The following is a 12,682-nucleotide window of genomic DNA, read 5'->3' as shown; positions in this document are numbered from 1 at the left end:
ATACAAAGGTCTCTTTATGAGACATCTATATGTGAAATATCAAAATATTACCCCCTTAGTTCAAAAGATATAGCCAAGGATAAAGTTTTTAAAAAGTACATCAAAATCCAAGGTCACTAGGTCAAAAGTCTTGGTACCACAACAAAGGTCACTTAATGAGAAATCAAAATGTGAAATATTAAAACCCTATCCCTCTTGGTTTAAAGATATAGCTCAGGTTAGAGTTTTTAAAAAGTAGGTCAAAGTCACAGTAAAGGTCACTAGGTCAAAAGTCTTGGCATCAAAACAAAGGTCTCTTCATGAGGCATCTACAGTATGTGTGAAATATTGAACCCTATCCCCCTTGATGTGTGACACCGACAACGGGGTCATGACAATAGCTCTCTTGACAGTTTTCCTGGTGAGCTAATAACAACATTAGGCTAAAAATAAATTGGATTCGGAATTTCTGACTTGATGATTGATTACTATATATAATGGTCACTCAATTAAATACATATCTCAACGCACTTTCCACTATTTTGCACTATAACTAAACAAGAGGCCCATAGGAAACATCGCTCACCTGAGTCACCTTGGCACATATCTAAAGATTTTCCCTTTATATTCGCATGTAAAACTTTGATCCCTATTGTGGCCCCAACCTACTCCCAGGGGCCATGATTTTTAACAAGAGTACCGCAAACGGTACATAATATGCCTGTGAAATGCTTACATAGGGTGTTTTTCTTGTGCTATAATTTGTATAACTTTGCTTCAGGTAGTATCAACCATCATGAGGCTGTGACAAACTTTCATATGAACAAAGGGTCTTAGCTTAAAAATTGAGATTTCCTCAAAATGAACCAAGTTCAACAACCTGCAATTTTTTCAAAAATGGAAGAAAATCAAAATCCTTCACCAGATGCACATCTTCAGTACCTATACAAACACTCCACAAAATAAGAAGGTCCTCACTTGAAAACTGTGGGGGGAGGTGGGCAGACAAATTATGTACCCTTCATAGATTATTAATTTCTAAATAGACTAAGTTCAACAACCTGTAATTTTCTCAAAAATTGTAGAAAATCAAAATCCATCCCACATGCACATCTTCAATACCCATACAAACACTCCACAAAATAAGAAGGCTCTCACTTGAAAACTGTGGGAGGAGTAGGGCGGACAAATTATGTACCCTCCATATAATAATTATTTCTAAATAAAGGGGCAAAACTCCTGGAAAAAAGGTTGAAATGGATCAAAATTGCAGTATGATCCAGAGTGACCCACAAAGAAGCTACACAGCAAGTTTCAGCATGATATGTGAAAGGGAAATGAAATTATAAAGAGAAAACCCCGAACGGACGGACGCACGTACAGACATCGCTGTACCATAATACATCCCGTCTAAAGACGGGCGTATAAAAAATTGAATCTGCACTATGTCATGAAACTTTCATGTAAATGTAAACTTTTCTGGCCAAGGATTTTTCAGAAGAAGACTTTTAATGATTTTCCCTATATATTTGTATGTAAAATTTTGATCCCCTACTGTGGCTCCGTCTTACCCCTGGGGACCATGATTTTTACAAACTTCAATCTGCTCTATGTCAGGAAGCTTTTGTGCAAATGTAAACTTCTTTAGCCCAATGGTTCTTCAGGAGAAAATTTTTGAAAGATTTTTTTTTTATTAGTTATGTAAAACTTTGATCCCCTGTTGTGGCCCCATCCTAACCCCAGGAGTCATGATTTAACAAAAATGAATCTACACTATGTCTGGAAGCTTTCATGTAAATCTCAGCTTTTCTGGTTCAGTGGTTATGAGAAGAAGATTTTTCAAGAATTTTCTTATATATTTGTATGTAAAACTTTGATCCCCTATTGTCGCCTCATCTTACTCCTGGGGGTCAAGATTTTAACAAATTTGAATCTGCACTATGTCAGGAAGCTTTCATGTAAATTTCCACTTTCCTTGCCCAGTAATTTTTAAGAAGAAGATTTTAAAAGATTTTCCCTATATATTAGTATGTAAAACTTTGATCCCCATATTGTGGCCCCATCCTATCCCTGGGGCCATGATTTGAACAAATTTGAATCTGCACTATGTCAGAAAGCTTTCATGTAAATTTCAGCTCTTCTGGCCCAGTGGTTCTTGAGAAGAAGATTTTTAAATGACCCCACCCTATTTTTGTGATTATCTCCCCTTTGAAAGGGACATGGCCCTTCATTTGAACAAACTTGAAAGCCCTTCACCTAAGGATACTTTGTGCCAAGTTTGGTTGAAATTGGCACAGTGATTCTGGAGAAGAAGTCGAAAATGCAAAAAGTTTACAGACAGAGAGACGGACAGACAACCGACAACAGGCGATCAGGTGAGCTAAAAATAAAGACAAAGTGGAGTAACAATTGTTGATTGATATCAAAATCGAGCCTGGTCTAAATATGTCCAATAAAATATATCAATATTGAGCTTGGTCTAAAGATGTCCAATCAGGTATATCAATATCAAGCCTGGTCTAAAGATGACCAATCAGGTATTGTTTGGGAAGTTTTAAATCATTTAGTCATATAATAAACAAAAACTTGCATCTTTAATCATGTTCATACTAGGTCTTGCAGTCTAGATGTATACAAAAATGGCCGACCAGGTTACATTTTGTAGGCTCTAGCTGTAGTAGTAGCCAGTTTCCATGTTATGAATTATTTAATGATATGATAAAACATATTCTCTGTCAATGTGATGCTTTAGCTAGCCTCTAAGTGCAATATTCACTTCACGCTCCTAGGCTCAGTAAATATTGTTATAGCATTGACCTAAAAAATGTCAATACACGTACTGTACAAGTGGAATGCATTATGGGGGTTTTAATTTCACTATATTCGTAATCAAATAACTTCGCAAACATTAAGTCATCGTGAAAATTGCAGACATATCAATGTAGCATTCATATATCAAATATATGAAATATGTGCTGTGCACTTCAAAATCCGGTGTTTTTCTATTCCAAAGCAGTAAAATGAATATTGGATAATTAGTAAACTAGACTCCTCTGCTGAACTAAGCTACCAATATAAATGTAACAAACAAATAGTAGTTTTTACCCTCAGATTGGTGAGTCAGTAAATAATTCGGTATTCTAAACAGCATAATGCACCAGCAATGGTAGACAATAAACTTGGACAGCTATATTCTTTTAAATATTTTGCAACATGAAATGTGGTGTAATGAATGGTGGATAAATTAACAAGAATCTTGATCACATTCAGCCAATCACATAGCGGGAATCTGTTTAATGTTGAATAAGCGAAGGTAAATTTTCTACACTTTCAACACCAACGGCCCTTTTCTAATGCTGATTTAACTTTAGGGGCTTGAATTCCCGATTATCCCATCTAAACCCTGCTATCACACAGATTCATCAATGGGGAGTAACTCTATCATAATAATATTCAGATTCAAGAAATCCATTCTGAAATATCTTTTTGTTTTTACAGTAATATAGTTATGATTAACATTGAAAATCATAAAGAATCTCTAGGTTAATCACAAGTTAGTTTCTGAATATGTTTATTTGTTTTTAAAGAATAATTTTTAACTTGAAAATATTTGATAATTAAAAATTCACTGTATCATGAAATTAAAACCACTTTGAATTGAACCAACAGAGAAAATTTAAATACGTGGAATTAAAGACGTATACAGAAATTGTAAAATATTGTGTACGAAATATGATACACATTTAATATCTTGATTAAATGATGCCCTCCATCTTCACAAGTCAAGCGTTATTGATTCGTTACCTCGCACTAACCCTTGACATCTGTTGCTATATAAAAGTTGGGCTCATCAGACCATTACGCAATCCACTATAAATAAAACATCCAATGAAATCACTGCATCGTGTTATGGTGTACATGGATACAAATGACGTGATCTCATACTGCTGTATTGATAATCACGCATATTAATTGTAATATCAATTTACACCACTAATTACGTTTATTGATAGTAGATCAAGTTTGGAAACCTTTTTGCTTTATAAGACAATATTGCTTAAATGAATGAAATAGCCATAACTGTAGGTATTTTTTTTGTTTGAATCTCTCGCTTCGCGTTGTTATAAATAGAACCGTATTCTCATTGGTTCCCACACTTTTGAGGAAACAATCAGAACGAGCCCAACTTTTTGATAGTCACTGATGTCAAGGGTTAGTGCGAGGTAACGAATCAATAACCCTTGACTTGTGAAGATGATAGTCACTGATGTCAAGGGTTAGTGCGAGGTAACGAATCAATAACCCTTGACTTGTGAAGATGATAGTCACTGATGTCAAGGGTTAGTGCGAGGTAACGAATCAATAACCCTTGACTTGTGAAGATGATAGTCACTGATGTCAAGGGTTAGTGTGAGGTAACGAATCAATAACCCTTGACTTGTGAAGATGATAGTCACTGATGTCAAGGGTTAGTGCGAGGTAACGAATCAATAACCTTTGACTTGTGAAGATGGATGGCCCAATATGGCCAAACTTTAAGTCCAAGGTGATGAGGTCCAAATATTTTATTACAAAAAGAAAGGTCTTGTCAAAAGGAATATATATGTAAAATATGAAAGTACTAACCATTCAAAAGGTATGGCAAAGGTTACAGTTTTTCAAAACTAGGTCAAACTCTAAAGTCAAGGTCAAGAAGTCAACATTTTTTTTTTACCTAAAGAAAGGTCTTGTCAAAAGGAATACACATGTGAAATATGAAACCAAATCATGGTTAAAGTTTTTCAAATTGAAGGTCAAGCCCAAGGTAAAGGTCAAATATTTTGTTACAAAATGAAAGGTCTGGTTAAATCGAATACACATGTGGAATATGAAAGCCTTATCACCATCTTTTTAAAGTTATGGCCAAGTTTAAAGTTTTTGCGTACAAACAGACAGACGGACTTACCAAAAACTATATATGCCTCAAATATCAATGCACTTTGTAAAATTTGACGTACCTATATCCATGGTTACCATGTTATCATCTGTTTCATATTCATCAGATACTTCAGCTTTCCCAGAAAACACATCTACAAATATGAAAAAAAAAAATGTTCAGCCCTAGTTCAGTCTTTGTGTAATATCCTATTTGAACAATCTTATATCCACAGTTTTTGTATAATCATAAAAAGAAAATTTCATACTTCATTCAGTAAATAATGTGGAAGTCACACAATAGAATGAATACAGAGAAATAAAGCATGAGAATTAAAGAGGTTTAGTCAACTAACTGAAACTAAGTCATCACGAAAGTGAAACTTATTCCCTATCTACTCATTAGATAATGTTCCACTGCGAAATATAGCTTATCTGTGAAATAATTGAATTTTTGTAGGAGAAATGCACCTGAAAGGCATTTGTACAAGAATTGCAGAACTGCTTCTTCTTCCAATGAAAGGTGAAATTTTTATTTTTTTAATAGTGGTTGATGGCTTTCTTGTCGAATAAAGATTTTCAACAAATGTGGAGCTTATGATTTTGGAATAATCCAGGCAGATTTTAGGGACAAAATATAATGCTTTATATGTGGCCACTAGTATCATAAACATTGCAGAGAAATTGAAGAGGAATCTCTACAGCATGGGTGCCATATTTTGATGCCTTACCACCTGAGGAGTAATGATGACATAATGCATTATCAGTAATCTATCCTTTCCATTTTACCGTTTCTCATATGTTTGTACACAATTCTGTTCTATTTTCTAACGAATCATTCTATAAGGATGATAGAAGGGTGCAATGAATGCTGACACAGATAAACATACACGTATATTTCATATTGATATAATCAGTCACATTCATTGCACTGCATTCGTTGCACCATCATATTGTATCCAGCATGCATTTACCTGAGCAATACGTGACAAAATTTGACACTGTATTCTTGTTCTTCAAGAGAAAGTTCCTGCCAATACCACTGCCACAATGATAAATCTTTTGGTTTTTCCAGTCCAAGGACATGACTATGGCAGTGTGACCAGCCTTTTCAAGCCAAGAGCACTGAAAATAAATATATTGAGTGTCACCAAATTATACAAGCAGAGAGCACTGAAAATAAATATACTGAGTGTCACCAAATTATACAAGCAGAGAGCACTGAAAATAAATATACTGAGTGTCACCAAATTATACATGTAATCAATTACTGGCAACATGTACTGATGAATCATACCAAAATGTATAGATGTACAACAAGCTGCATTAATGTAGCCCTCTCCAATCTTTTTTTGGGGTGGGGTGGGGTGGGTGGGGGTGGGTGTGGGAGGGAGAAAAATGTCAAAAGAAAAAAACATGGAGAGGGCTACATTAATGCAGCAAAGGTACATATGCACAACTACCTCCACATATACTGAAATTAGTAGATTTGAAATATCATTTATTTTGAAATGTCACTTATTTTGAAATATTGCTTAGTTTGAAATAAAAAATAATTCCCTCCCTTTCTCTTTTTCCTTGCATTGAAATATTGGTTTAATTTGAAAACACTTATATAGAAATATCACTCCATTTGATTATAGTAACAGTCTGTTATGCTGATGTTCTTTGCTTCAGTTGACGTAGATGTCAGTGAATTCGAAATTAAATGCAAATATCAAATAGGTGTGCAGAGAGACCATTTCTATACCCGAAATGTGTTCATTGCATGTTTTTATAATAACTGTAATAGTTAGGGCTATACAGACAATGGATATCGGCCTGGGTAGCTCAGTGGTTTGAGCACCTGACTAGTAATGCAGGAGTCCTGGGTAGTTCAGTGGTTTGAGCACCTGACTAGTAATGCAGGAGTCCTGGGTAGTTCAGTGGTTTGAGCACCTGACTGGTAATGCAGGAGTCCTGGGTAGTTCAGTGGTTTGAGCACCTGACTGGTAATGCAGGAGTCCTGGGTAGTTCAGTGGTTTGAGCACCTGACTGGTAATGCAGGAGTCCTGGGTAGTTCAGTGGTTTGAGCACCTGACTGGTAATGCAGGAGTCCTGGGTAGTTCAGTGGTTAGAGCACCTGACTAGTAATGCAGGAGTCCCAGGTTTAATTCCCGGTCCAGCCACAGATTTTCTCCTCTCTCTTATATACTACATTTGGTGCCTTAGACCACCCCTGGATTTACAGGTCAAACTCCTGCCAGGGGCAAAAAGAATCTGGGCTGTGTGTGTCTTCAAGGACTAAGACAAATTAAGGAGGGAGTAATGTCGTAGTTTAGGGCTATACGGACCGTGGATAGCTCAGTGGTTAGAGCATCTGACTAGTAATGCAAGTTCGATTCGTAATGTATGTTCGATTCCCGGTCCAGCCATATATTTTCTCCTCCTCTCCTATATACTACAATGACAATTAAATTCTAGAGGGGTCTTGTTTGTAACAGGAATTTCATCAAATCCTTCTCATAAGAACAACAGTTTCTGTAAATTAGGAAAATATACTTCCTTTCATCCCAAATATCCATGTTGGATAATAAAAGATAAATCAAGCAGTCTCCGTGATTCAATTGAAATATAAACAACTTATTTTCTAAGTTAATATTAAACAAGAGATGTTTGTAAAACACATATGCCCCCCCCCCCCCCCCCCAATGGTGCAAAATTGAAAAGGGTTATACACACACATCATTTAATTGATAGTAGTATCATCAATTCAAAATATTGAGCACACAATATCTTCCTATGTCAAGAGTGAATTGACCATGTGACCTAAAAATCAATAGGGTCATCTACTCCTTATGCTGTACCAGTGTACCAAGTTTGGTGTCAATCAAGCAAATAATTCTTAAAATATAGGAGACAATATATTACTATGTCCAGTTCAACTATTGACTTTTGACCTCAAAATCAATATGGGTCATCTTCTCCTGAAGATGTACCAGTGTACTAAGTTTGATGTCTGTCAAGCAAAAGGGTTATCCAGTTTGACCCTTGACCTTTGACATGTGACCTCAAAATCAATAGGAGTCATCTTCTCCTGAATATACACCAGTGTACTAAGTTTGATGTCTGTCAAGCAAAGGGTTCTCAAGATACTGAGCAGACAGCATATTCCCATGTCTAGTTTGACCCTTGACCTTTGACCATGTGACCTCAAAATCGATAGGAGTAATCTTCTTTTGAAGATATACCAGTGTACTAAGTTTGATGTCTGTCAAGCAAAGGGTTCTCAAGATATTGAGCGGACTATGACCATTTTGACCCTTGACCCCGTGACCTCAAAATCAATAGGGGTCATCTTCTCCTGAAGATGTACCAGTGTACCAAGGCATAAATATCATCCATTTACCAATGGACAGGTATGTCCTTCCCCTAGCCCTGCAATGTAATGACTGATCTAAACCTACTGTTTTCTGTCATGTTTACATTAACATAGTAACGTTACTAGTCCTGAGTGAAGCGACGGCTATAACACGTTAATTACAATTCTTATAAAATACTCACTCATTACATTTGTCATTGATTGCTGTCTGATCTTGGGTTCAACAAAGCAGCAAAAAAAAAAACCCCAAAAAAACAACCAACATGCCCTAATTTCAAAAGTAATATCAATATGTAAATATTACCAGATGAAGAATAGAAGAACAAGCTTCATCCATCTTGTTCTGGATCACTTGTTGTTGTAGAGCCATTCTCTTATGATGCATGAATCAATGTTGTACTGCAAAAATGTCAGAATACAGTTGTAGTATATTTCCAAAAATCAAAAAATACAATCTGTTTAGTTATGAATATTTATTTTGTTCTGGTGTATAGTGAATATGACATGTCGTCAAAAACACTTTGTTGATCTCCTTGTTTTAAGATGGATATTGAAGCATGTACCCGTTTGTTATACTACTGTCCATCATATGACAGCTATAACAAAAGCCCTTGTCCCTTATCTCTAGGATATCAGCAAGTCCAAAATTGTACAATGTTCTATTAAACTTGCCAAAATTTGTGTATTGGGTTTTCTTTAATAGTGTAACAATATGATAGGCAACATATTCAAATCCCTCCCCCCCATCAAACAGCTACAAACAGGATCAACAAAGCAAGGGTAGCGTTCAACACCCTATGACCCATCTGGAACTCCAGAGCCCTATCCCAGTGCAGCAAGGTCCACATCCTTAACACCAATGTCAAAGCAGTCCTCCTCTACGGATCCGAGACATGGCGGGTAACCAACACCATCACCAACAAGATACAGACATTCATCAACAAGTGCTTGCGCCACATCCTCAACATCAGGTGGCCGGAGAAGATCTCAAACGTAGACCTATGGAAAAGAACCAGCCAGAATCCGATTGGCCAGGACATCAAGAAAAGAAAATGGGGCTGGATAGGCCATACGGTCCACAAACCAACTGACAACGTCACAAGACAAGCTTAAGAGTGGAACCCACAAGGAAAAAGGAAAGTAGGACAGCCCAAACAGTCGTGGAGAAGATCCGTCGAGAGCAAAGTGAAGGAAGCCGGAATGGCGTGGACTCAGCTGAAGAGAGCAGCCCAGAACAGAGTCCATTGGCGTGGTGTTGTTGCAGCCCTATGCTCCACCGGGAGTCAACAGGAATAAGTCAAGTAAGTCAAAGATGATTCATAATATGCCTGATTTGAACATTATTTTTTAGAATATCTCAAGTGAACACTCTAGTACGTTTTCTGATTGGCTTGCACAAGTTTGCGTCATCTTTCTAAAATATATACTTCGGATAAACATTTCAGCTTTATTCATTTCAATATGCCAGTTTCGAGATACGTTCGAGTTATTTCCCTTTGAAGAACTCTCATACATAGTAAAGTGCGAAACAACTTGTTTACATGCGGGAGTGGGACGAATGTTCATCACAGCGTAAGTGAATGTACTCAGTAAGTTTCTCATACGCTGTTTCATCACCCGAATTCAACTAATACACAAACTAAGTAAGTGATAAGTATTCAGGGAGTAATTAAATACTTGGAATTCTTATTATATCACGTAATTTCATTGGTCGTAGGTATCATATCCAGGATATTACTTTCAAATATGACATTGTTTTTATGTTTCTTCTTTAGTAAAACATTTCTTTCGATAGTATTTTGTATTTCCAACGTTTACATATTTAAAAAGAAGCCACTTTTAATACATTTTATTGTCTTCCTCACTGACTGTAGGTTCACTCTGTCCCACTTAGGCCCTCAAAGTTCTACTAAATGTATCTTTTACATAGGAGAGCTCTTATCTCGAAACTAGCATATTGATTATCATCTCCAAATAATGAATTCTACATTAACGTAGTTCCACACTCCTGTGACGTCATAAGATTTTCCAAATTCAATAATTTAATGACTGGAACATAAATTTTGTTGGAGTCTTTTTCAATAGTTATTGTAAAAAATCTTGTTAGCCATAAAATATTAGTTATATTTGAATAGTCAATAATGTGTTTCAAAATATTGAATCCAAGGACAATAACTCTGTTTTCATTAAATTATTTATCAAGTCCATTATGCAATAGATTTCCTTTATTTTTCACAAACATTTTACCAAGGTGATAAGGAATTATTATCTGTGTCTTTTCATGTAATTACATAAAATTTTAATCCATCAGTGGTTTTGAATAGCTCAGCTGTATGGTGCCAGACTTAGGTTTTTTATTGGGGTATACATACTCTGGAAGCTATAGATTTGAAATTATTAAGGAAAGGTATGAATTTTTTTTCATAAATAACTATAACAGATGTACATCTACTAATATAAACAGAAAAAATGATATGTAAACCATGCTATAAGGAAGTTGTGTCCATATTAGTTTGTTTATTTAACATTTTGGAGAATAAGGCTAATTCAATAATTTTGCACTTATTATACTAAAACTTGATGAACATATTGAAAATGACATGTGTTTTAGTTATTGACATGTTTCCTGATAAATAAATGCAATTTAAATTATTATTTCTTTTTTCATTTTAAAATAACAACAGATAACTGTTTCCAATGAATTTCATAAAAATCTACATAGGGGTACATGACTTTAGTAGTGACTGTAATGAAAATTAATGTGGAAATCCTTATCTAATTTGCCTTTTTTCATTACTCTGAATGTTAATCTATTGATTCCAAACAAAAAAATGCTACCTAAACCCCAAAAATTCAGGACTAAGGACCCACCTTAAGTTACATGTATCAAAACTAGCTGTTTACAATGAAATAATCTTGAGTTGATATTTCTATTAGTCATTTTTGTTTTTAAAACCATGTGCCTTTGACAAATTTTAAACAGGTCTTTCATGTATTTTCGTTCATTGCTAAGAAAAAGACTGAGGTGGTCGGAAGATTGAAGAGCCAATCAGATAACGCGAGATGCAAAGTAATGTCACAACCTCCTTAAAGGCTGTCAATGGACGCAAAAGCTTGAGTATGATGAAATAAATGGCAGAATACAACAAATAAAACAGATGGCATGGGATTTAGATGAAAGACATAAATAGAACAACATTAATTAGCCTGACAAGATATTTGCAGAAATTCCTTTGATAAAGTTGGTTTATACCCCATGAATCGGTCTTGAAGCAGGTAGTCCCGTTTGTTTACATGATTTGTTGCACACCTTATCATATATTAGTATCTCACAAGTGGTCATCTCTAAAGCTTACAGAAGGTTGAAACTGACTATTCAGACGACTTACGAGGGTGATCGGTGGGGGAAATAACATATTTTGGATAAATTATTGGTTCTGTATAAAAATGATTTCTTTTTAGAAGGGGAGGGGGGGGGGGGGGGGGGGGGGTCTACATAAGATCTATATAAGCTGTCCACAATTCAGGTGCCTGTGAGTAGTAAGTCTAGCAGTGGGGAAAAATGACTTGAGGAAATTCGAATTAAACATTAGCGAGCGAGTTTGCATTCATGTGAAACATCAAAATCATTTTACAGATGTATTGGTTGCAACTAGAAACGACATGTCAAACCGAAACGCTTACACACTCCAGAGCATACATGTAAACCAAAATGTATGGGGAAATAATGGATAACTTTTACCTGCAGCTGGAATACAACATTCGGATATTCTAAGAGTTTACATTTCACAAAAGTCAAACTGAAGGAGTTCCGATGAGAAGATTCAAAACATCCGCATGCGCATTTAACCATCGCAAAGATGGCGGAAACTTGAAAAGCTGGAAAGAAGAGAATGGAGAATGATTCTGTTTTGACCAAAGGGAATCAAAGAAAATGAATCAATCTAAACAGTACAATGCAACTCTACCCTTAAGTGTTGATGACAGGTAATTAAAGGTGTTATTGTCATATGTATATCGCAAATTTGAAAAGTGATGTAGTGTGTACCTGATCTGTAGTGTAGCCTCTAGCCGTAGGGTGTTGACAGTAGACGTAGCCTACAAGCTGACACGCCTTAGAATTTCTTAGAACACACATATCTGTATCCATGATAGCGTTACGCATTTTATGGTACCGTATGAAAAGTGGAAACACTCTCCTATACCTGTTCAGCAGGTTGGGAACACTTCCCCTATAGCGAGATATTCTCGCTAAAACGCGATTATCCCTCTCTAGCGAGAATAAATTTATCCCGTACAACCGAGAAAAACACCCGTGGAATACATCTCTTCGTGTTTCACGTGAAAAGAAGAAAAAATGTTAAAATGTGTGAAACTTCTGCAAATATATTAATCAAAACAAAAACACTCACGATGTGTATTGGATTT

At 35.8% G+C, this 12,682-nt stretch overlaps 2 protein-coding genes across 9 annotated transcripts in view; one reads left to right on the top strand and one right to left on the bottom strand.

Annotated features, from left to right (window-relative positions):
• Positions 1-12,107, bottom strand: part of LOC125678222 (zinc finger protein 234-like) — a 21,726-nt gene extending 9,619 nt beyond the window's left edge. Inside the window, exons 1-4 of one of the 2 annotated variants that reach the window (XM_048916494.2) lie at positions 11,997-12,067; positions 8,559-8,653; positions 5,868-6,018; positions 4,977-5,048 (exon numbers count right to left, since the gene is read on the bottom strand). In XM_048916494.2, coding sequence (XP_048772451.2) covers positions 4,977-5,048; positions 5,868-6,018; positions 8,559-8,639 — 304 coding nt within the window. In that variant the 5' untranslated portion in view covers positions 8,640-8,653; positions 11,997-12,067. Of the gene's footprint in view, positions 1-4,976; positions 5,049-5,867; positions 6,019-8,558; positions 8,654-11,996 lie in introns of both variants that reach the window. The other variant, XM_048916493.2, reaches the window with a different exon arrangement.
• Positions 12,090-12,682, top strand: part of LOC125678220 (CDK5 regulatory subunit-associated protein 2-like) — an 85,007-nt gene continuing 84,414 nt past the window's right edge. For all 7 annotated transcript variants that reach the window (XM_056156321.1, XM_056156317.1, XM_056156319.1 and 4 more), the window contains exon 1: positions 12,090-12,241. In XM_056156321.1, the coding sequence (XP_056012296.1) occupies positions 12,189-12,241 (53 nt within the window). In that variant the 5' untranslated portion in view covers positions 12,090-12,188. The remainder of the gene's footprint in view (positions 12,242-12,682) is intronic.

The sequence above is a fragment of the Ostrea edulis genome, chromosome 2 (assembly GCF_947568905.1).
Source record: "Ostrea edulis chromosome 2, xbOstEdul1.1, whole genome shotgun sequence".
In the NCBI taxonomy this organism is placed as follows: Eukaryota; Metazoa; Mollusca; class Bivalvia; order Ostreida; family Ostreidae; genus Ostrea; species Ostrea edulis.
Note: the sequence above shows the minus strand (reverse complement) of the source record. Positions and strands in the feature narration are given on the sequence as shown.